A 26,633-nucleotide genomic window follows, 5' to 3' on the forward strand; every position below is an offset into this window, starting at 1 on the left:
GCTTGCCCCTTATTAATTACGTACGGAGTTACAGGTGCTAAGCATCCTCTGCTCTTCCACAACAGCACACAAATAAAATAAAATAATATAAAGTAAAAATAATAAAATTATAAAAAAAAACTATTCGCCCTTCCGTATCGCCCGTGCTGCCACCCTGAACCTCAAACTGAGTTAGGAGCACCGAGATAATCTAATAAAAAGAGGGAAAGGAAAAATCCGAAATACTAATATCATACTGTAACGATTTTAGTGCAAATTTTCTTATTTGCAACCTTCTACTAATGTTCATATAGCTAAACTGTTGAATAAACGACTCCATTATTCAATGATGCAAAATGGCCTTTATTTAAGTACTTCACTATAACACTGATACTTCACAACCAATAGCTTGCTTAATAAAAACTGATTTTTGTCACATTTCTTTAAAAATATAAGTACACATATTAATAACAAACAAATATGAACAATAATTAAAAATTACACCGACATTTACTACATCCGAATACCGTCTATTAGCATTAAAAACAATATTACACTTTTCACCTCCAGACATTGTTTGTTATTGACGTCGCATAGGCACAATTAATATTAGCAACCTCCTCTTTAAAGTTAAACGTTGTTGGTAGTTTTTGTTGTATGCGCAGTCCCTCTAGTGTCATCCTTCTACGCGTTCTGTTCTCCACATCAAGTATTGTTGCGTTGTCGAAATCAGCTGTGTGTTTGTTTTTCGTAAGGTGTTGGGATAGTGCTGTGTTGTTTTTGTTGTTTTTTGCATCTAGTTTATGTTCCTTTATTCTCGTTCCGCTTTAGTTTAACGATTGGGTGGATTTGGAGATTTTCTCATCTCCTTCAGCTCTGCGTTTACGCCCACCCACATTGCTGGAACTGTTAGGATTGGTACTGCAATAACATGTAATGTGCCCTGGTTTTCCACATTTAAAGCATTTGATGCCACCATCGTTTTTCTGCTGCGTTGCTTTTAATGCTTCCAAAATTGTGTCTACCTAGTTTGGCCTTTCCACTTCCACGCGATGAGATTTGTATTCAGGCTTACTAAAAAGTGAAGCTGTTTCCTAAGTCAGTGCATGGGATACCATTTCAGCAAATGTTTGCTTTGGGCTCCCGTATGTAGCTCGCTTTGTTTCTACGACCCGTATGCCATTTATAAAACCCTGAATCTTTACCATTTCAGTGTATTCGACAGGTGCGTCTGCATTTGCAAGATGAGCCAATATTTCAATGTCTGAAGCAAACTCCTGCAAAGTCTCGTTAGATTTTTGGTAGCGGTTTTGCAATTCTATTTGGTTGATTTGTTTCCTGTGTTCGCTTCCGTAACGTCTTTCTACAGCAGCCATCAATGCTTCATAGTTTTTCCGCTCTCCTTCGGGAATCGTCTGTAGGATTTCGGCTGCTGGGCCCTTCAATGCTACGAATAGAGCTGCAACTTTATCTTCAGCATTCCAGTTGTTCACTGCTGATCGTCTTCGTGATTCCAAGATGACCTCCACTTGGACCATTATGCAGCTCGCTGAGCACGTCAGGAATCCTCTTTCTGGGAACAACTATCAGTTTCTTCTTGCATTGACCATCCTCACTCTCCCATACTCGATGCTAGCAACCGGGTATCAATTCTAAACTGTTCCACTGTGCCCAATATGACTTCGCAATGGGACTCTCTGCCGACATCTCCTCTCTGCTTGGTCTTTCGTTTCGTTCGAGCCCTGGCATAACATGTGACAGATCTGTATCTTCTAGCTGACACTTTCTTAGTTGTTCCTTGTCCCATTCCTTCATACACGCTATAGTCATTAGCCGGATATCTATAATGTCTTCTTTAGCCTCGGCATTTGAACAGTGCTTGCATTCCAAACTACATGGTCTTAGTGGCATTGCATCAGCATTTCCATGGGTGCTACCTTTTCGATGCTCAATGGAAAAGTCATAGCTTTGTAGTCGCTCTATCCACCGTGGTTTATTTTTTCTTGTAAGCTCATGGAGGCTATGGGCTACGCTGGAAAAATTTGGTACAAATCGGCGGTAATATGTGCACAGCCCAAGGAAACTTCTCAATTCATGTAGGCTCTGTGGTCTTGGCCAATCCTTTACTGCCTCGTTCTTTCATTCGCAGTACAGATGCCTTCTGTCATTACCTTGTGACCCAAATAATTTACTTCCTTTTTAAACAGCGAACACTTTTTGGGACTTAGTTTCAGACCAGCGCCAGTTATTCTCTGGAAAACTTCCTCTAAGTTTTTAAGATGTTCATCAAACTTCTTGCCCAATACGATAATGTCGTCCAGGTACACCAAGCAGGTTTTCCAATGTAGTCCTTTCAATACCTGATCCGTGAGTCTCTCGAAAGTAGCTGGTACATTACATAGTCCAAAGGGTATTACTGTAAATTGCCAAAGACCATCTCCGACGCTGAAGGCTGTTTTCTCTTTGTCCTCCTCCTTCACTTCCACTTGCCAGTAGTCGCTTTTTAAGTCCAGTGTGGAAAACCATTTCGTACCAGAGATCGAGTCCAGAGTGTCGTCAATTCTTGGTAATGGTAGTTATCCTTTTTCGTAACGGCATTTAACTTCCTTTAGTCCACGCAAAATCTCATTTTTCCATCCTTCTTCTTTACAAGTACTATCGGTGAGCTCCATGGACTTGCTGATGGTTCGATGGCGCCGCTGTCGCCCATTTCTAGTACGATCTAACTCACAACTTCCCGCTTCGCCAGTGGAACACAACGAGGAGCTTGACGTATCTGCCTCGCATCTCCAGTGTCAATTTGATGTTTCACAACATTGGTGCGGCCTGGTTTGGAACCATCCTGGTCAAATATGTTTGCGTACTTTAGGAGCAGTTTTTTGCCTTACTCTGATAGTCGTTCTCTAGTCCCTCCGTCCATGCCATGATGTCATCTGAAAGATCAATATTGATAGTTGAAACCTCTTCCTGGAGCTGTTCACAATTGACTATTATTTCAGCCTCTTGGCATCTTCCCAAAATAGCTCCTCTGGTCAGTTTGAGTGGTGACTTGAACTCGCTGAGTACTCTTACCGGGGTACGTCCATCCTGTTTTGTTATAGCCAGGGTTTTTCCTACAAGTATGTTCGGTGTTGATTTGTTTGCTGCCTCGACAACCCACAATTTGTTTGTCCCACAATCTCCATCAACCTTTGCCCAGATTACTGCTTCGGATTTTGGTGGTATTTGCTGACTCTCTTCCAATAGCACTCGTTTACTGCTGCAGCCTCTCCCGTAGCCGAAATTAAGTGGCACATCCATGTTCTTATATCGCATCGTCTTGTTTTGCATATCGATTTTGATGCCTTGGTTGATTAAGAAGTCCACTCCAATTATGATTTCATCAACATTCTCTGCCACTATAAAATTGTGTAGTACCGTGACGGTCCCAATTGCTATTTCACATGCTACTTCTCCAATTACCTGGTGTCCTCTCCCATGGCTGCACGTAATCTTGCTCAAAGCAATGGTATTATCTTTTTGTTGACTAAATCTTATCGAATGATGGAATGAGATGCACCCGTATCTACAGTCAGTAAACGTTCCTTTTCATCTACATGTCCTCCGACAGTAAGTTTGAGCTTCTTCCAATTTGCGACTCGCTTTAGTTATTTAATATGAATATGGAGCTTTTAGGCCGGTTTAATTAAATAAAACAAGTTTAGATTTTCGTGTCTCCCTCAGGGAATCTGTTTATTAACTACGAAAAAGATATATGTTACAAATACAATAATTGGTTTCAATGTTGAATATTAAGTCACTTACATTGTGTAAACCAATGGTTTTTGTCACATTTCTTTAAAAATATAAGTACACATATTAATAACAAACAAATATGAACAATAATTAAAAATCATACCGACATTTACTACATCCGAGTACCGTCTATTAGCATTAAAAACAATATTACACTTTTCACCTCCAGACATTGTTTGTTATTGACGTCGCATAGGCACAATTAATATTATCAACGTCCTCTTTAAAGTTAATCGTTGTTGGTAGTTTTTGTTGTATGCGCAGTCCCTCTTGTATCATCCTTCTACGCGTTCTGTTCTCCACATCAAGTATTGTTGCGTTGTCGAAATCAGCTGTGTGTTTCTTTTGCGTAAGGTGTTGGGACAGTGCTGTGTTGTTTTTGTTGTTTTTGCATCTAGTTTATGCTCCTTTATTCTCGTTCCGCTTTAGTTTAACGATTGGGTGGATTTGGAGATTTTCTCATCTCCTTCAGCTCTGTGTTTACGGCCACCCACATTGCTGGAACTGTTAGGATTGGTACTGCAATGACGTGTAATGTGCCCTGGCTTTCCACATTTAAGGCATTTGATGCCACCATCGTTTTTCTCCTGCGTTGCTTCTAATGCTTCCAAAATTGTGTCTACCCAGTCTGGCCTTTCCACTTCCACGCGATGAGCTTTGTATGCGAGCTTACTCAAAAGTGAAGCTGTTTCCTGAGTCAGTGCATGTTTGCTTTATGCTTCCGTATGTAGCTCGCTTTGTTTCTACGTCCCGTATGCCATTTATAAAACTCTAAATATTTACCCTTTGAGTGTATTCCACAGGTGCGTCCGCATTTGCAAGATGAGCCAATCTTTCAATGTCTGAAGCAAACTCCTGCAAAGTCTCCTTTTCCTCAAACTGCGTTATTTTCTCGTCCATACGCGCTTCGAGTTTTGATGATATACCCGCCCCTTGCGCTTCGAGTTGTACTGTTATACGTGTCTCTTATTCTTTCAGTTGTGCTTCCATCTTTGATGTAATCTGTGTCGACATTTCTGAAATACGCGTTTCTTGTGTTTCAATTTTCGATGTTATGCGTGTCTACTGCGATTCCAGTTGAGATGCCATATATGTTTTCTGTTCTTTCAGTTGAGTTTCCATCTTAGATGTTATACGCGTCTCCTGTACTTCGAGCTGTGTTGACATATCGGTTGATATTTGTGACGACATTTGTTTCAGCACTGCTAGTATCGCGTTAGTGTCTACACTCGCCAATGGCTTCGGAGTCTCTGCCTTCTCCTCCAATTTAGTCGCTGGCTCTTCCAAATCAGGATAAAAGACATACTCGTCCACATCAATTCCTTCCAACCCCATTAACTCTCGTAGCCGTGCTTGAAGTTCGATCTTATTGCCGGTTGTATTCAACCCACGGCGTCTCCAACTCCTTCTTCAATTGCTGGATTCTCAAATCACTCAACTTTGCCATGTCCTAGTTGTATTCGGAATCTTCGGAATTTATTCAACAATTCCTCTTCTGACACCAATTGTAACGATTTTAGTGCAAATCCTCTTATTTGCAACCTTCTACTAATGTTCGTATCGCTAAACTATTGAATAAACGACTCCAATATTCAAAAATGCAAAATGGGCTTTATTTAAGTACTTCACTATAACACTGATACTTCACAACCAATAGCTTGCTTAATAAAAACTGATTGTCGCGCCTCCACTGTAGCTGCCTTTTATACTCTATGATTTCTCGTTGGCATCTTCTAGGCGCTTCCATTTCTAGAATTTACGAGTTGGTTATCAGCTATAAAATTATTACGCTTATAGCTTCTCATATGCGCGTGTATGTGTGAACACAATTATAATTGCATACTTTTGGGAGCATCTCAGATAAGATATCTGCGTGTGTTTGTGCGTCTCTTCTCCGCTGCATGTACGTACATCTGTGTAGACACAATGATTGATTTATTGATGTGCAGACAAGTCACTGCTTAGCATCGGCTTAGAGATTATAATTTCCCTTAGGGTTGCTAATAATCGTCACAATATATACATGTGTCACAGTGTTTGTGGTTGAACTCCTTCGAAACGACTCCACTGATTCCAAAAAGTTTTATGAGCATATGGGGTTGGTCTGAGAATCGGCCAACATCATACTCCTAAATGATAAGGGTGGTCAAAGCTTTAATTTTATTGTTTCTTTTTCGATTTGCACTCGGCCTGGAACTGGAATTGAGAGAAGAACTAGTAAGAATAAAAAAGAGGGAAGGAGAAGGAAACTAAGAAAAAAATAGATCTAGGTAAAGAAGGAGAGATAGGGATAAATGAAGCGGGGTAGGGGGGAGGAGATGGTGAAAAGAACGTCTGTCGGGTCGCTAGCTTCCTTTTGCAAATGGATCAAAACGTAGCGGAAAATGTGTCCTTACACCCCTACGTGTTAAACTACCAAAAGTAGGTATATAGGTTATCTTTTCCTGCGGATGATATAAGCTGATTTCACATTATTGGGTTGGGATGTTCTTTTGAAAACACTTTTAGTATTTTACGTTTACACTTGAAATTATGTAAAATTATACTCTTTCTATAATTCTTCGCATAAATAGGTACAGAAGCAGATTAAGGCACGCATAAAAGCAGAAGCAAAAGCTATCGTTGAAAAGAAATCCGAACTCGACGCTGTTGATGGTAAAAAGAAAATTAATCCACTCGAAAAGACGCACAAGTGGTGGGGTGGTTTGCGTAATGATCTCAAGCGTCGCTTACCCATGTATAAAAGTGACATAAAAGATGGTCTAAATTCACAAACCCTTGCAGCGACAATCTTCATGTATTTTGCGTGCCTCTCAACAGCAATCACCTTCGGCGGTTTAGCCTCTGAGAAGACGGGCAATTTAATTGGCATATCGGAAACATTAGTGAGTTCAGCTATATGTGGTATTATTTTCCATTCGATTGCAGGACAACCACTCGATATTATAGGAACAACGGGCCCTCTTCTACTTTTCGATGAAGCGCTGATTAACTTTTGTCGCGAGAATCAATTACCTTTTCTTACAATACGCGCCTACATCGGAGTTTGGCTTGCAGTTATTGCTACCACACTTTCGGCATTTGAATGCAGCGTTTATGTACGCCTCTTCACGCGATTTACACAAGAAATCTTCTCAGCATTGATCACATTGATCTATATCTATGAGACGTTGACAAAATTAGTTTCAGTGTATAAGAAAAATCCACTACTGGCCGATTATAATTTTCCACCAGAAACGCTTACGCCACAATTACATAATTTCGATAATACGACTTTGGATAGTTTCGGCAATACAAATATGACCACAGAACCAGCGATAACAACTACAACAACCAATATGAACTTAATACCCACTACTGTATCACACATAAATATGCCAAATACAGCACTATTTTGCACAATACTTACCCTGGGCACCTTCACTATCGCCTACTATTTAAAACTCTTCCGCAATTCCCACTTCCTGGGACGAAATGCCCGCCGTGCGCTGGGTGATTTTGGTGTGCCAATCGCTATTGCGATTTTTGTGCTGGTTGATTATATGATACCTGAAGTGTATACCGATAAGCTCAGCGTGCCAGAGGGTCTTTCGCCCAGCGATCCGGAAGTGCGCGGTTGGTTGGTTCCCTTGGGTGGTATGCCCGTTTGGGCTCCATTTGCATGTGGTATACCCGCCATTTTGGTATATATACTCATATTCATGGAATCACACATATCTGAATTGATTATTGATAAGCCAGAGCGTGGTCTTAAGAAGGGTTCAGGATTACATTTGGATATTGTGATATTGGGTTTTTTGAATACATGTTGTGGTCTATTCGGTGCACCATGGCATTGTGCGGCGACGGTACGTTCAGTAACGCATGTCTCTGCTTTAACGGTGATGTCAAGGTGAGGTTTTAAAAACATTAATTTACAATTGTTTTTGTTTTGTTTTTGAGCTCGATTCGAACCTTGAATGAAACATTAATTTATTCAACATAGTTTATAATTAACTAACTATATTTAGAACCCATGCTCCTGGTGAGTCGCCACGCATTATTGATGTTAAGGAACAGCGTTTGTCTGGTTTCTTTGTATCTCTTATGATCGGTTTATCGGTAACAATGGCTCCGTTGTTACGTTTGGTTCCTATGGCAGTATTATTTGGTGTGTTCCTTTACATGGGTATTGCTTCAATGAGTGGTGTTCAATTCTTCGAAAGGTAATCTACATACATTACTTTTAGGTTTGTATTTGTTTTGTTATTGTTAAACTTATTTTTAATAATTTCAGAGTGAGACTATATTTCATGCCTGTAAAACATTATCCGCCCACGCCATATGTGAAACGAGTACCTACATGGAAAATGCACCTGTTCACCACAATACAGCTGATTTGTCTCACAATACTTTGGGCTGTGAAATCGTCCAAAATATCATTGGCCTTTCCATTCTTTTTAATCATGATGGTACCGATAAGACAGCGACTTGTAATGATCTATACACCTAAACAATTGCAAGCGGTAAGCTTATGACTACAGTAGAATCGCGTTTACTTTTAATCGGTCGGGTAAAAATCTTCACTCTCTGCCTTTAAAATATAGATACCAGGGTCAAAATGCGTCTTAATTGATACATAACAGCTAAAAACAAATATCGAAATCATTTAATTACTGATGTGTAATATTCGCACGAATTTTACGCATCATTAACTATGTAGATTGCTTCAATATTCTTTACCGATATTTCTAGTTTTAACATTTTAATTTTCGATACATCGTACCAGACTTCGCAGAACACTTTTCTGTATTGGCGGCTTTCGAACGCGTTTTTTAAAAATTATCCAGGTTGGGTCCAACAAAGGTTTGGAGACCAACATTAGATCAGCGCAGGACGAGTTATCAATTTACGATCGAAGTATTATAAATTTGCTAGCAATCACAAAGATTTTCAAGTTAAACAATTTTAATGACGAGTTATGAGATTTTATAGAAATGTTATCAGTTTTACTAAGTTGCTATCGGCGTGTTTTCAATGTTATCGAAAATTTATCGATATGTTATTTAAAAGTTATCCATTTTTTCTCATAGAGTTATCCTTTGGTTGTCGAAAATTTTTTTATTCATATCGAATAGTTTTCGATTATTTTGAGTTAATCTATCGGTTTCCCAACAACGATTTTGTTATAAAACAACTGCGATATTTTCAATTTTTTTTCTTCGACATTGGGGCAACGCACGGCCTAAAGTGGCCCAATGAAACCAGACTAATCATATTTATGTATCCACACCCTGCAGTACCGCCGTTGGGCATAACCACTCCATCACCACTGCTTTGCTTGTGCATTTCACAGCGCTCGCATTCAGCATGCACCAATCGCGTCATCACTAGAAACGCCATTTTACTCAGAGCAGACCAACAATGTATGTCTCTACACATAAGGGAACTTAATTCGTAATGGAAGGCTCCTCTCCAAAAGCTCTGTGTGCAGGAAGTCTTTCGCCGTGAAAACAAGGGCGAAGAAACATTACATGTTCTGCATTTTAAAATTCGGTGGGATAATGTGAACAGAAGGGATCCTACGCGTATGTAGATACTCCTTTAAACCGCTGTGTTCACTCAATATCTGCGTGAGGTGGTGTTTTTTTATTTCAGCGTGCTTCCGCTTATGCCATCCCGCTATATTCCGAACTATCACGAAAGTCTAGCGCCCTTTTCTCGATTTTTCCACCGTTCTTGCCACATTACTATATTTCGTGACTTGGTATCTTCAGATGTTCGGTCGATTCCAATGCCACACAGATCGGCAATTTCACTTGAAAGTAGGTCCACTGGGATTTTCCGGGACAAAACAAGGTTCGCGTCGTCGGACACCGTCCGATAAGCTCATGCTATTCTTATAGCAATAATACGGTAAGCCGCTAGTATATCTTTTCGGTGGGTTACTTTAGATCCATCCCATATTGGTGGTGCGTATTATATTAACGCGATAGTTACGTTGGATAATAGTTGACGGGTAGCTTTGCCGATGTTGGGCATTATTTGTCTTAGGGCTCCACTAACTCTAGAAACTATCTCTCCCACCGCCCTGAAGTGCTCCATAAAAGTTAGTTTCGAGTCAATGTCAAATAAAATAAATAAATAAATGCTAAACGCGATAACCTCCGAGGAGATTTTAGGTCGAGCTTTTCTTTCGTTTTGCATCGTGCTTCGTTTAATTTTCCCTACCAATTGGCGTTACGGGACCTACATGTTTTATGCCGACTTCGGACGGCATCTGCAAAGCAGATGTATTTGGACTAAGATGCTTTTCATGGCACAAATTCACTCGGAGTGTTTGCCTAATCTTTGCCGAGGGCGGCCCCGCTTAGAAATTTTTTTTTTGTAATTAAAAACACTTTTTTCGAAGTTTTCGATGTTGCTTTGACCGGGAGTTGAACCCACGATCTTCGGTGTGGTAGGCGGAGGACCGTACCACCACACCACGTTGGCCTTCATGTCATGAGTTAATGTGTGCTCCTTCAATATTAAGTCTTCGATGCATCTGTAACACGTCGATAACAAATCGATAACTAGACGATAATATTTCGTTATCGATATTAAGGTGATTATAAAACAAGTTGTAGATATCAGTTCTTACCGAAAGGAAGCCGCCGATTGTCTTCTCGAAATTATTTGTTTCTGGTAAAGTTACCTCTATTACCACTGTTGTGAGTTTATTTACAATCATTCATTTTCTTGACGTGCACCATTATGTTTCCACATCGAAGTTCACTAGTACTTGGTACTCATGCCTTTTTTTCTTAAATCAATGCTATTTGCTTTTGTTATTTAAAAAACTTTCATAATATTTTTACCGATCGTATATATATGCATATACTTTTTTCGCTTTAATTTAGCTCGATGGAAACGAAGCCAAAGACGAGGACGAGCCCGATTTCTATGAGGAAGCGACTATACCCGCTTAAAAAGTTACAGTTACATATACATATATAAACTTACATACTCTGTACATATAACCCTTTAAGCCTCTATAATTGTAATGGAAGGAATTGCCTGTACTTAAGCATAAGTTTAAGCAATTAAGTACTATAAATATTGTTTCTTGTTCATAAAGGCCATTTACCCTTTAGCTAGTTTGTTTGACCCTTTTCTTGCGCTTAAATTGTAGTTAGATTTTTTCAATTCTAAAGAGAACATAAAATGATTCCAATATCAAAATGTTTAAATAAGAATAGTAATGAAAGTATTTTTCTATCCCAACAATAAAATTTTATATATTATTATATAAGTAATATCTATATTTAGTGAGGCAAAGCATATAAGAAAAAAGTTACGAAAATAGTATTGTATTTATTTAAAATATATACAAACATATTATAAACTATAACTAATTGCTATATAAGGCATAAGGAATATCTGCACTCATCTGTTACTTGTATGAAATAATATTATGTGATAGGGAACATGTTGATTAGCAGAGTGCATTTTTATTTTATATTTCATATTTTATTGGCGTCCACCGTGGTGTGATGGTAGCGTGTTCTGCCTTCCACACCGAAGATCCTGGGTTCACGCCCCGGGAAACGCAACATCAAAAAAACTTTAAAAACAAGTTTTTTCAATTAGAAGAAAATTTTTCTAAGTGGGGTCGTCCCCGGCAGTGTTTGGCAAGCATTCCGAGTGTATTTCTGCCATGAAAAGCTCTCAGTGAAAACTCATCTGTTGGAGTCGGCATAAAGCAAGTAGGTCCAATCCCGCCAACTTGAAGGAAAAAAAAATTGGAGCACTACGCAAATTGGAAGAGAAGCTCGGCCTTAGATTTCTTCGGAGGTTATCGCACCCTACATTTATTATTTTTATTTTTTTATTTTTATAAAATGATTTATATCGGAAAAATGATTCTAAATAGGTAGTGATGTTCCGATACCACCTTGTACTCGATACCTGTACTCATATAAAGTGAGCGTGAAAAGTAATCGATACCGAAGTAAGTATCGAGTATCTTTTGAACAGTCAGGTTAGACTCCAGATTCTTAATCCTCATTAGATGTATTTGAGGACCCTACAAAAAAAAATGAGTTTAAAGAAACCAAATAAGCTGCACAATTTTCTTAGACCTAGTTCATATATAACGAGATTATATTTTCGTACTTATCTCCTAAACATTAATTAAATAACTAAATTTCCCATATCAATTTTCCCCTTTGATAATCGGTAATTATGAACATACTAGCCGGACCGCATCTTGCGCAACAAATATAAAAGTGTCATATCAAATATCAACAGAAATCAGCTGTTCTATCAATCAATCATCTAAAAAATGCACATGCGCTTGCGCTGCCATCTTGGGAATGTTAGCAAAGGCCGGTAATGCAGTTTTAGTTCTAATCAAATATTCACAATAGTGCCATAGTACAAATAGATTTCTTTGTGTGCTCACAATCGCTTATTTTTAACAAATTATCATTTTTAACAAATAATTAGTCAGAAGTTTAATAAAATATAGCTAAACAAAAGCAGTACGATCAATAATGCACAAAGCTCGCTAATAGCACGAAACAAAACTTTATTTATAGATTTGGATTCCAAATAAGGGACCTGCACATAAAAACAGCAATTAGATATAATATAAAAGATTTGAGTGATATTGTTTTTTTTTTTTTTTCATTGAAAAACTATCACACCTAGAGTGTTATCTCTAATTGGAAGCACGAAATAAAAGAGAAACCTGACAGATAGTAATCTTGTACCTAGGGATGAAACATATGTAAACGCGTAGATTATCTATTAAGGATTTTGTTTAGAATATTGCATGTATAAACGTGGTCTTACATTTCTCTTTTGTATGCAGTTAAAAATCAAAATTACCAAATTTAGAAAATCTTGAATTACAATTTGGCGGGAATTGTCAGAGCAATCGATACATCGATACTGTGCCCATTTACTTAATACCTGAAATGGAGCTCATGCGAGTAATCGACTACGAAAAATACTCTGTACTTGAGCAAAGTATTCGAGTATGTACTCGTATCGGAACAACACTTTAAATAGGACATGTAGAAAATAGTGCGTGAAAGATATGTCATATTACAGCAACAGGCCGTGCCATCTCTTGCGCATCTTTTCAATTAACTTGGTCTCTAACACATAAATCTCATTCGTTAACATATGAGCGTTAATATATAATACATTCATATATGTGGTCACAAAATATTAAAGCTAGCATAAGAAAAAAATATCGTGTTATGAACTATGCTTTAGACCGATTCATAAATAACTGTATATAATTCCCTGATATCTGTTAAATAAATTCTCAGATATAAGACAAAATGAAAGTTTTTTTTATGAAAATTAAAGCAACTTTTAACACGATCACAGATATGTACAAAAATACTAACAAAAACTTTTTAGAATGCCTCAATATATAAAATGAGAAATTAGTCCTTTTTCCTATGTAATTCCAGAGTTATGCTTAGTTTTCACCTGGTCAAAATTGACAAAAAATATAACAATTTCAATGAAAATGATCTTTCGTAAAACGTCAAATGCGTTTGCCGTTCACAATGTGACAATTAAATTAACCAATAAGTGAAAAAAGCTACTGCCCAGCGGTATGGCAAATTTGACATTCATGTTTCATTTGCTCATATTTTGGCAATTTATTTCCATTTGCCAACAAGTCCCTTAATAAACAATGACATAGCGTGTGTTGGGAAATAACGAAATGGGTTGTGAAACAAATTAAAACAAAACTTAAGCGTGGGTTTTGATTACTCACTGCTTTATCGACTCCGAGTCAGTAATGTGACATAATGGAAACGGTTTTAACCCCAACTGGCCAACGCGTCTGCTTGATGTAATTTTTGATGTTAGTCACTTTGACCTAAGAAAACCAAGCATAATTCAACTTGTTAATAATAAAAGTTTATATAAATTTGTTTTACAAAAAGATACTTCGCATAATAGAAAAGTTATATCAACGCTTTCAAGATACTGAGCTTTTTTGATTATATAGGAATCATGAGTAACATAGTCAAAACAAAATAAAGGGCGAATTAATGGTGACTTATAACCATAAAGCCATAACCAGATACAACAGCTGATCGAACCTACCTTATGGAAATCAATGTAATCGATTAATGGTGCCATACCATAACGCTAACGCCATAACCATACCATAGCCAACCAATTGGTTTTTGGTTTTTCGCCATATCCATAACCTAAAAATATTTGAGTTGGTGAATTTATTAAGTTTTTTATATTTTATTTATTGTTTTGGATACGTTTTGACTAAGAGACTTATTTTGTGTGGAATATGTTTGTATTTTTTTGCGTTTTCTTCATTTTTATGAAATTTCACGATTTTTATGTTAAGGCACCATTAAACGATGACATTGGAGTGGCTATGGATATGGGTATGGTTACGACTATGGCGTTAGGGTTAAGGAACTTTAATTTGCACTTAAATTCTGTAAACATATGTTATGGAAAAAGAACTTCTCCTACGTATTAACTAATATATGCATATGTTTCATATAAAAAGAAAACGATTGTTACTTGAAATGCATAATTGATAGCATTATCTTAAAAAAAATATATAAGAGCTGATAGTGTTTACTTACTAATAAATAGCTAAAAAAAAAATATGTCAAAAAAGCGATACCACAATCAGTAGTTAGCCATTTTTTAAACAGTCGATGAGTTCTATTAAGTTAACTAGAATTGCGAATTCCATTCAAAAAACTTATAAGCACAGTCGTCGTTATGCTTGTTATTTAATCGACTGTGTTCTTACAGGGTCGTTGGTCAAGAAATAATGAGACGCGCATAAATTTCTTGGCGCCTGCAACATCTTTACTCTTCGGTCAGTATTTGGTAGCAGAAAGGGTATGACTTTTCTTGAGAGCTGCGGCCGAATCGTAACATACGATCCGTGATCGAATGCCGTTTTTTAATCACAATAGCTCCGAAATGGTGTATCGGATTAATAAAATATGTAAATTGGGACAATGCGTACTCGTTTTTTAAGTATTTTTTAAATATTTGGATAGCCTAATTTTTATCGCTTGAGTGAATATAGTTTTCGATCCGTGATCGTATGTTACGATTCCATTGCTGGATACTACTCGACAAACGAAATTATTCTTGGGCGTTGTTTCTTACAATGTGGATAACGCGCTTTACTTAAACAAATAATAAAACAAGAGTTCAATATATACTCACCTATTTCGATGGCTGCGAAAAACTCCCCATTTTTAGTTGAAGAAAAATCCCACTTTACGGAAATAGTTACATAGTTCGGTACACATAGCTCAAAATTATGTAGAACTATGCTTATGGCACATGCTTTGTAAAATTAAAGAAATTTCCTATACAATTCGCACCCCGATCATTACAATATATCACACATACATACAATTTTATATATAAAAACCTTATCGACATGTACTTTTATTAAATAGTAGCAGAGATATTAGAATTAGACTTGCAAGACCATCCTTAAAAATATCTAACTACTTTATAAACAATACTTAAAAGTGATTTAAGAAAAAAAAATAAATAAATAAGTAAGTTAAAGCTAAATGCTGTGTGTACATTTTACATATGTATAAAATATTAAGTGATAGTATTTAATGGATTTGTAATGTATGAAATAGTAGAAGAGTACGTTGAAAAAGAGTGATTTAATACTAATTAAGTACGTAAAAACATGTTACCTAATTCGAAGAAGAAGAAAAAAAAAACGTTGTGCGAACTTAGTGCTTTGAAAGCGAGCGATTAATATTTATTAGTATCGCTGTTAATGTCATTGTGATGTACTGTACTTATCAGCTACTAGCTTGGGAACAATAATTGAAACAAAGTGAACGAACTTGAAATTGTTTATTAAGAATGATAAATATTTTCGGATACACATACGTAGATACCTACTTAGTACTTATAATAGTAATGAAAAGAAATCATATGTTACTTAAGTATTTAGAATATATTAAAATAAAAAAGACAAATTTTAAAACAAATTAAATTTACTTTAAAATTCTGCGTTTTATTTCATGCTAGCAACTATTAGGGTTGGTTGGATTTTATCTCAAAGTTCAACGCCTTATTTCAGTGTTAGACACTTGATCTACACAGTGAAGATTTTAAGCTTTAATATCACGGAATATATCTTAATCTTCTGGAGCACTTTTCTCTTCAATACCGTCGACAGCTCCCAGCCATATATCGAGTTTGGTATATATGTATGTTAGGGCGGGTCGATTTGTGGGGAGGCTAAAAACCGCCCATTGCTCTGGGAAATTCATATTCTAGGGATTAAAATAAGAAACTTTGCCGAAGGAACCATACCTCTAAAACGAATTCTAATGCCCCCCCCCCCCCAGGTAGGGGTAAATTTTGAAAAATCCAACTCTGACCCATTTATAGTGCTCTAATCGAGTCCAAATGTATGACCGACACCCACTAACTTTGGAGGCCCGACCCACCGATGCCACCATACAAACATTTCAAAAAATCTCCGGTTTTGCACTTTACATGCACTTTACCCCCAGGGGGGTTCCAGGGGGTATGCCACTGGCATCGGTGGGTCGGGCCTCCAATGTTAGTGGGGGTCGGTCATACATTTGGACTCGATTGGAGCACTCTAAATGGGTCAAAGTGGGATTTTTCAAAATTTACCCCTACCTGGGGAGGGGGGACATCAGAATTCGTTTTAGAGGTATGGTTCCTTCGGCAAAGTTTCTTATTTTGATCCCCAGAATACGATTTTCACAGAGCAATGAGCGATTTAAAATCGACCCGCCCTAATGTATGTGCTTCCTACAGGCAAGCAAGTGAAGTAGAAAACAGCCACATATACATGTACAAAACATTAAATAGCGCATGTAACTCTGGCATTAACATGCATATACATAGCAGGTAACAGTGAATATAAGATACAGAAATTAGAAATAAATAAGCACCTATACGAGAAGATTGTTCTTGAAAAGTTAATACCGTGAGAGGAATACGCTAACGTGGAAACTCATAGATATTGAAGCAACGCATGCTAAGTGATAGTCAACCAGTTTCATTTTAAAACGTTTTAAGTGAAGTACGCTAGAAATTTAATTGTGAAGTACTACTACAATAGTGCTGTAAATATACATATACTATTTTACTATACTGAATATTTGAGTTATTTATTCGCCAGATAAGCTATTCGAACGATGACAAAGAGTGCATAACATTTAAGAATTTCTAGAAATTCATAACAATATTTTCCCTTTAGTCTGATGATTACCAATTACACAATGTGCACAACCTATATGATTATTTGGTTATTTATCGTTTGAAACATCAGATAATATAGGTAAGTTACTATTAAGTCGCAAATAGGGATGTGCAGCAATTTTACCTGCAGCGCTACTAGTTTTGCTGCTGCTTGATTGCTTTGTACAGACACCTGGCAACTCTATGCAGCGACTTGTGTCAAAGACTTGTACCAAGAATATAAAATATTTTTCAAACGCACTAAATATTGAATTTGTTTATCCGAAATCAATTTTATAATCCAAAGAAATTGGTTTGAAAATAAGGTTTTGTATTTAAATTAGTAAAACAACTGGAATGGCAAAAATATTTATTTCTTTGGCATTTAGTTTTGTGCTTGATATAGAATTGCATCATGTAAGGTAAAAATTGGAATTTATCGGTACACAAATGACCGAACACCTAAATTGCTCTATATCTCTTGAACCAAGCAAGAGTTTTGAAACTCACCTATGCAATCGTGTATTAATCTAAAAGAAAGTACCCTAGACTACGTTTACCTACATATGTATAACTAGTATATCATCATTATCGTACTTAACTCGTAATAGTTATTTAAATAACTAGATTTTCCATATAAAGAGAGAAATATGGAAATTTTTCCGGTAATAATCATGGCTCCACTATATGGTTGGCTCACCTCATCAGCTGATTTTACTTTTTCATTTCAATGGAGTAGAGATTGTCAAAAGAAGATGGCAAACTCAAAATGAAACCAACACATATACAACTTTTTCTTGCAACACATTCCATTCCATGGTTTTCCCGATTCGTCGATCATGTTTGATCTCCCCGGTTTTTAATAGCTGACGAAGGACGTCAACGTAGAAAGGTGTTTTGCGCAAAAATACTATAGATCTCACCTCAGTTTTGGAGGGGTCAGGGGTCATTTTTCGGTTTCTCGTAAATATATTTTGAACGACTCAACATTTTTTCCTGTTTTCGGATTATTGATACTGAGATTAAAACGTGTCTTTTGACACCTCTCCCTTAATTTTTGAACGCGTATTAGTAGTCGACCGCTATTCTAAACATTTCCCTTTTCTGGACTGACCCTTAGCCATTGTGAATTCATGTAGGAATGGTAATAAGAATAGGATTAATAGAATAGAGTAAAATACTTTAAGGCGGCAACCTTCTTAAAAGGTGCCGAAAATGAAGACAAGGGGTAACCTTGTAACTGGTCGAAGAAATATCGAAGCGTCGGTTGGCAGGTTCAAACAATAGCGGCGATTAAGTTAAGTTTGAGTTTTAATTTAACCACCGAAACGACCGTACGCTAATATGGCCGCGTAGTAATAAGTTAATAAATTCCAATATACAGTTTTATTTTTTTAAGAAATTAATTCCATTACACATTTAAATTACATACGCAATCGGTTGTGTTTTATTTAAAACCCTACATTCATACAAGTGAAAAATCTTTCTATTCTTCTATTGCCATACCCATGATACAAAAATGGAGGTTGTTGTTGTTGTTGTTGTTGTTGTAGCGATACGTTTGCTCCCCGAAGGTTTAGGGAGTGTTCGATGTGATGGTCCTTTGCCGTTTACAGATCCGGTACGCTCCGGTAACACAGCATCATTAAGGTGCTGGCCCGACCATCTCGGGAACGATTTATATGGCCACATTAAACCTTCAGGCCAATCCGGTATTTTAGTCGCCTCTTACGACAGGCATACCTACCGCAGGTATATTCTAAACCCCTGACCCGCTGGGTTCCAAAAATGGAGGTAGTTCCACTTAGTGCGACGTTAGCCACTTGACTTTTGCGGGGACAATGACAATTTCGCCAAAAACAAGCTACCATATTGAACAATTTTACAAATTTTGATGGATTTCTTATTAACGAATACGACTAAATTCCTTTCATAGTTATTTTAAATAAAAAAGAAAAAAAAATGAGTCCCATGCGTTCGAAATATTTTAATACCAAATATCAGCTTAGAAAAGAAGGGTTTTAATAGGTTTTTCGAGCTCCCGAAAATGTTTTTGGTGGAAGAAACATGGATCGAAGTATGCAAAGCAAGGGAATATAGCCTTTTTAAGTGTCCGTACGTTTATCAGAACATTTTGACAAAATATACACGTTTGTCAAATGCTTGCTCAAAGCAGGTCCTTATAAACCGACACTACAATTTCTTGATAAATTGGCTAGAAGTCTACATTTTTCATTTTTTTATTTATTGTATAATTCAAGCGTTGCGCTTTAGGAGGGAATTGTTAAACCATTTTTTAGGGAGTATGTTACCCTGTAGCACTGCAGGTTAGCCATTAGTTATGAGAGTGTTTTTGCCCGTTGTACCAGGGGTCACCTTGGGACAGACCCGCCTATACATATTCTGTGCCCTTTTGGCATTCACATAGATGTGAAGACTTTGGAGGTACACTTTTTCTCAACATGCCTTGAAAAATATCCACTGTAGGGGCATGATAATAGGGCCATGCCAGAACAACAGGATTTTTGTTTTTTTTTTTTTTTCTCATAAATGTATGAGTCATTAACCAATATATATGTCATTATCCACGATTTTTCAATAAAATTGCATGTTTTACTGTATTCTCAATCGATATGTATGCACATAAATCGTGCTAAAGCATATTATTATTGTCTCAGATGACCATTGCGTTTCTATTCTAAAGGTAATTTCCATCCCGAAAAACTACAATTTCGCCTTAAACAGTAACGGTATGGCAACGCTTCTGGCAAAACAACAAACATTATGAAACTTCAAAAATCCCCAAATACGTCAAAAAATTGTGTGTGGAATTACCTTCTTTTTTGTATAATGGTCATACCTACCTGTCAAATAATGGCTGACAGGAAGAACGGCTGTTGCGAGTGGCCAGAGAATGGAAGAAAGGTTTGTTTTTTGCTCTATTTAGTCTGATTTTCTTCTTAATATTCATTTCCAAAATCAATTTATTAGATAAAATTTGAGCAACATAAAATTTTGTAAACATTTTACAATATGTAAATAATGCAATATACCAGTCGTCTACAAATATGTTTAAAAAACACAATTGAGCAAATGATTTAAGAAATCGAACAGCGATGGAACAGGCGATCGAAGCTGTTCAGTTACTATTGTGAACGTTTTTATCAAACATTCGCCACTTGTATTAATTCACAATGCCCTTAGCTTACTCCAAAGTCATGTAGGAGCAAAGCAACGAGAACGTGTAACACCAAAAGAGAAGTTGCCCAAACTGAGCAATAAAACTTGTTGTCTGTAAACACGGTCTAAGACAAGCAACCCTAAAATATTTTGAATTGTGACTTTTTTGATAATTTCCTATAAGTTGATATTTTATTTATATTCATATTTACTTTTGTGTTTTGAAAATGTTTTGAAAGTCTAAATTTATTCGTTGAAATTAAAAAAAAAAAAAAATAAATAACATATAAAAATGAGTAACTGTAAAGTAAAATCAAGTAGCGAAAAATTGGAGAATTTTCTACTGCTGTCCAAGTCCATCGAGCAATCTCTGGAATTAGCCAAACGTGGAACAGAACAAATTAAAACCGAACTTAATTTACTGAAACAAATACATAGCTTTCATGCAGAATACGACCTACTATCGCATGCATTGAGGGCTAGCACGAGAACTAGGTCTGAGAATGCAGCCTTCAAAAAGGAATTATTTTCATTGGTGCGTACAAGGATACATTTGTTGCGGGCATTTCACAAACATTGCGAGGAGTTCAAAAGCGGCATGAAGTCAATGCGTCTGTTGCAAACATTTAATGACTTGGAATACGAAACTAGCGATGATGAGAACTATTATGATGCGTTTGATGCTGAACATGCTACGCCATTGGGAATAGATCAATCTGAGGAAGAGAGCGACGATGAAATCGAGGGAATTATTCTTCGCCCAACGAGTTCACCTACCACATTTGTATGATTGTAAAAACGAATATTTCATTAAAATGGTATCGCAAAGTATTTCGATAGTAGAAGATTACGCCTTGTCTGTTGGATTTTTGTTGAATTCGGAATTAAGCCTGACACTATTGAAAATTCAAAATACAATGTGTAGGTAAGAGTTTTATATACATTGAGACCCATAAATTTACGTATTTCCTTGTAAATTATAAAACACAACACCACCAAATGCTGTTTTATTACTAGTATAACTATTTGAAGTTAATATTCTATTATCATGCAAACTAGAGTTCGCCATGTGTTTGAAATTCTACCGTAACCGACGTCGATATAACTCTACTTTCTTTGCCATTCCTTCCCTTTCTTTCCGGTTCTTTACTTTCCTTTCCGTTCCTTTCCTCCCCTTTCCTCTTCTTTCCCTTTCACTTCTTTGCTTTCATTCCCATTATTTTGCTTTCCTCCCTTTCTCTATTTGATTTTTTATTTTATATCATTTAGTTAAATTTTTTTATTTTACTTTAAATTATTTTGTTTTATTAAATTTTGTTTATTTTATTTTTTTATTTTATTTAATTTATTTTAAATTTTTTTGTTTTCTCCTATTTTACTTTATATTTAAGAGTTCTTGAGATTAAGGCTTTATTAATTGAATATTCAATTATTATTTTTGTTTAAGAGAAACTGAAAATAATCATCATCAGGCAATTTCTTAATTTAATCAAAGGTTTCGCCCATATTCGCACCATGAAACTGCAGTTGTCTTAATCAATAGGCAAGTTGTATCTCAAAAATCGAATGCCTGGCTTTCATTAAGTCAAAATGATTGTCAGTTGGGGTCAAAACTGTTTCCATTATTTCACATTAATGACTCGAAGTCGATAAAGCAGTGCGTGGCTAAAACGCACTGTAAAATCTTACGTACATTTCTCTTGTAAAACAGGCGGCAAACTCATTTGACGTTGTATGTTTTCGTAGACACCGACAAGTTTGTGGATACATTTGTGAAAGCCAGGCATGTTTATGTCAAAAATATCAAAGTGGAATTACCTTGTTTTGTTGTATCATAATACAAAGTCTCAAAATTAAGTAGTGAAAAGGGTGTTTGAAAACATAATTTTGACATTTATTAGCTGTTTTCCAAATCAAAATTCGACGTGTTTCCCCATACAAATCGCATTAAAGAAATTACTCATTTGAACGCTTAATCGCATTCGGGCTACAAATGCAATCCACACCACCAAACACATACACTCTTTTGACATTTTCGTACTAAAACAGACCCGGCAAGAATTTTAATGGTTAAACAACGTATCATGATCTTAGTGTTGTACCAGAATTATAAATATCAGTTTCCACTAGTTTTTTGAATCCAAACTTACAATTCTACAAGACGCTGCTTTGTATTTGTGATATATGTATCTTTTTATATCGTAATATTGTTTAATCAATTACGTCAGTGCATTTTCTTGCTATGGATTGTTCCCTCGTAGTCGAGTCTTGCAGGGAAGGTTAAGCGAGATGTGAATGAGGCCAACATAAACGCTTTTAAATGACGCATCTGAGGCCTGTGTAAATCTTATTACTTTAAACGAGCAATTCTTGTATATTTGTATGTTTGTATAGCCGAACGATCTCGGGAACGGCTCAACCGATTAAAATGAAATTTGGCACAGAAATAATTATCACCTTCTAAGACTTTCTACCTAGGTGTTGCCACACAGAATGTTTCACAAGGGTTCCACCTATTCGAAATTAAAAAAAAAAATTGCATGAGATATGCCGACATGGGTATCAAGCGAAAGGTATTTCACTCCGCATTACAATAGGGATATTTTTGAGTAGGGTTTCCATTTAGCGGTGGGGTAGTTAGAGGAAATAGTACTCTACTTACTCATATCCTATTAAAGTTAAAAATCTTCGAAAACAAGTTATAGGTACGTTACAGGAAAACGTATGATGTATTATATATTTCTGGAAACCTCCTTTTTTAAAGAATATGAAACAACTAATATGTTTTTAATATTATGTTTATGTTTACCTTAAAATAATTGCAAAATAAAATATGGTGAAAAAAAGTTGTTTTAAAGTTCATCGAGACGTTTGACAGTTGCCCACGTTTACCGACGCTTTACATTTTACGCTGATTTATAACCTAGCTATCCATAAACATAATCAAATAAAAAAAGCTGCCGAAATTTGCGATTCTCGGAGTAACTATTAAAAATGTGATAAAAGTCAGAAAACGGAAAACTGCTCGCTATCTATTGGGGTTTTAAATGTTGCTGTGTACATCAATAGTTTGCGGTAAGTTTTGTAATTTTTCATTGATATTAGGAAGTTTATCTCTTTTGCAATCATATTGCTTGTGAAAATATTAATAAACAAATTACACACCAGAGAACAGCGCTGAATGATTCTTCTTTCTTCTCAATAAAAATCACAGTTTTCTCGAGTGACCGTGAGGGTTGAATACAGCTTTAAACAATAAAAAAAAGTAAAGCATTATCTTTTCAAACATCATAACAAAAACACTAAATGCAGTTTTACCTAAATTTTTCAATTTCAGTGGGCGGAAATATATTATTACTATGTAAAATACCGGCAGCCACCGTGGTGTGATGGTAGCGTGCTCCGCCTACCACACCGTATGCCCTGGGTTCACATCCCGGGCAAAGCAACATCAAAATTTTAGAAATATGGTTTTTCAATTAGAAGAAAATTTTTCTAAGCGGGGTTGCCCCTCGGAAGTGTTTGGCAAGCGCTCCGGGTGTATTTCTGCCATGAAAAGCTCTCATTGAAAACTCATCTGCCTTGCAGATGCCGTTCGGAGTCGGCATAAAACATGTAGGTCCCGTCCGGCCGATTTGTAGGGAAAATCAATAGGAGCACGACGCAAATTGGAAGAGAAGCTCGGCCTTAGATCTCTACGGAGGTTATCGCGCCTTATATTTATTTTTTGTTTATGTAAAATACCTATTTTTTATCAATAAAAATTTCAGTTCTCCCGTGTGACATTGAGCGTTGAATCCTATTTTAAACAATAAAAAAGTAAAGCATTAAGTTCAGTTTTGCATAATATACCTACAATTCGAAACTTTATTGACGGAGTACTTATGAATGTACACCTTAAGTAGGAAACTAACGAGGTTAAAAGCAATTATAACAGAATTTCCAAAATACCCTTTGTATCAACGCACTACCCGCATATTTCATATTAGTATATAAACAGAACAAAATATTAGTGAATTAACAGAAGTGTAATTGTTACGAATACGAATAACTACGTGTTTGTTGTCCCTTCAAAATTTCTAACTTCAAGTGTTTTGAACGTGAAATAATACTTTCGTATATCGAAGTAGAAAAACCAATGGAGGCATTATGAACAGTTTAAAAAAAATTATCATGTATCTGAAGACAACTTATGTTTCATCCTCAGTGATTTTCAAAGACATATTATTCATACTTTTAATAAACCATGGGCAGAAGCTTCACGTAAAAAGGATACATTTTTAATGAAAAACAGTAATTGGTTAGAATCAGAATATTCAGTAACTTTACCGAAATCTGAAGACGTTACAACCGACTCCACACCATCTACTTCTTCTTGAAAACGTGGGAGACCGTGCGTATCTTATCCAGATTTGTCAGAATTCAGTAAAAGAAGAAAAAATACAATGCTATTTAATTAATATGTATTTGAACACGTCTATAATGCATATCTTCCAAGGTCGTTCAATAGGAGAAGGAACAGAAGCTAAACTTGTGGAAAAATTAAGGTTTGCTGACAGTGAAAATAGGACCTTATTCTCGAGTCTCATAGAAGACGCAAGTCAGACAAAAAATTTTACGGATGAAGAAGCATTGAGCGTATTTATTGACTTGGATTTAAAGAAAGCACAATATTTGTACTACGGGACAAATGAACGATTTGACTAAAGTGGCTGCTAGGCCTGAAAATGAAGATTCTTATTAATATGGACTGTCTACTTTACACGCCTGGATTCGTTGTATGGAAATGATTTTACATATTTCCTATAATCTGTCTTTCCAAACATGGTGAACCACAAGCGAAGAAAAGAAACCAAGAGGAGAAAAGCCTGGTACAAAGGCGTTTCCGTGAAGAGCTAGGAATGGTCATCGACAAACCAAGCAAGTAAGTGGTAATACTAATGGCGGTAATACTTCCAGAAGAATTTTTCACAATGCATGCTGCTCTGCTGAAATTACGGGAGTGTATAAATTTGATTAAACGACTTTACATAATTCTGCAAGCTCTTTCAATAACAAATGCTAAAAAATTTTGCAGTTATGCTATGGAGACTGCCAGGATCTATGTAAGCAATTATGAACAACACTACATGCCATCTTCAGATCACAAAATTTTGATTCATGGAGAAAGTGTCATAAAGAATTTTGCAGTACTTCCTATATGTCAACTTTCGGAAGATGCACAAGAATCCCGTTATAAGGATTATAAAAATTGTCGTTAACATCATGCTAGAAAATGATCAAAATCCGCTACAAACAAGGACGTATTTCATACTCTTCTTTATATTTTAGATCCTTACATAACCAGCATTAGAAAACTATATATTAAAACCGTGAAGGAACTCGATGAAGACACCTTAGATCTTTTGAAAGTGAACGAATTAATTTCAGATCCCGAAGTTAATCAGGCATAAATAACATAATAAACATATGTATATGTACAATAACAATAGTAAACATTACAATTAATTAATTAATCTATGTTCAATTTCAATTACCTGTTTTTTATGTTCTTATTATTTAAATTGACTTGAATTTTGATTTACTATTTTATATTTGGTTTGTAGGCATAGGATAATAGTACTCATTGTTAAAAAATAAATATTGGATATTTTTAATAATTTTGAATTTCTTTTATCTTTTAAGGTATGGTTTAAAATTAAGGCATAACGAATTATATTCCATTTGATTCCATACACCTTATTCTATATATGTGCAAAACTTTAGAACATAATATTCAGAAATAAAAAAGTTATTGGTTTTTAATCAGAGACTGGCCTTTATTTTCCATAGTGCATCGTGGCTAATTCTAGCAAAATATATTTAAATGCATATTTTTGGCAAATATGAAATGAATAATTGCAATTTCTCACAGATTACTATTACAAAGATTTCTCACCATAGCAAAAAGATATTCACCATGGTAATTTACTATCGTTGAAGACTAGAGGCATATGTTCAATTTGAAAACGACATCTAACCATTTAACTACTTACCAACAGATGGCGCTTAGGGAAGTAAGTTGACATTTAATTAAACTAACTGATAGTTGTCATTCGTGAAATTAACAAGTTTTTGGAATGTAATAAAATTGTGAGACTTTAGTTCGGCTATGATGACATATAGAACAAAGTATGTTATGCGGCATACTCGAAGATTGCCGAGCAAGGCTCGGTCGCCCAGGTACTGTAATATAAAATAAGAACTAAATAAATTTTTTAGATTCCAAATTGTTCGTTTTAAAGATTTTGAGATGCTGAACTGAAATGTGTAAAAGAAATTAAATATGAATGTTTTTAAAATAATTTTTCAATATTTAGTTTTGAAATTTGTATCGATACCAATCATATCGGCGGAAAAAGGCTTTGCGAGCGTTTTCGTTCCACAACTCTTGCGCTAACCGT

The 26,633-nt window shown here is 35.9% G+C and overlaps 1 protein-coding gene across 16 annotated transcripts in view; it reads left to right on the forward strand.

Moving 5' to 3' along the window:
- Ae2 (Anion exchanger 2) overlaps window positions 1-15,796 on the forward strand; it is a 241,479-nt gene extending 225,683 nt beyond the window's left edge. For all 16 annotated transcript variants that reach the window (XM_067788512.1, XM_067788504.1, XM_067788503.1 and 13 more), the window contains 4 exons: window positions 6,348-7,666; window positions 7,785-7,979; window positions 8,051-8,279; window positions 10,656-15,796. In XM_067788512.1, coding sequence (XP_067644613.1) covers window positions 6,348-7,666; window positions 7,785-7,979; window positions 8,051-8,279; window positions 10,656-10,724 — 1,812 coding nt within the window. In that variant the 3' untranslated portion in view covers window positions 10,725-15,796. The remainder of the gene's footprint in view (window positions 1-6,347; window positions 7,667-7,784; window positions 7,980-8,050; window positions 8,280-10,655) is intronic.
- Window positions 15,797-26,633: the final 10,837 nt, after the last annotated feature.

This window comes from Eurosta solidaginis, chromosome 5 (genome assembly GCF_040869045.1).
Source record: "Eurosta solidaginis isolate ZX-2024a chromosome 5, ASM4086904v1, whole genome shotgun sequence".
Lineage (NCBI taxonomy): Eukaryota > Metazoa > Arthropoda > Insecta > Diptera > Tephritidae > Eurosta > Eurosta solidaginis.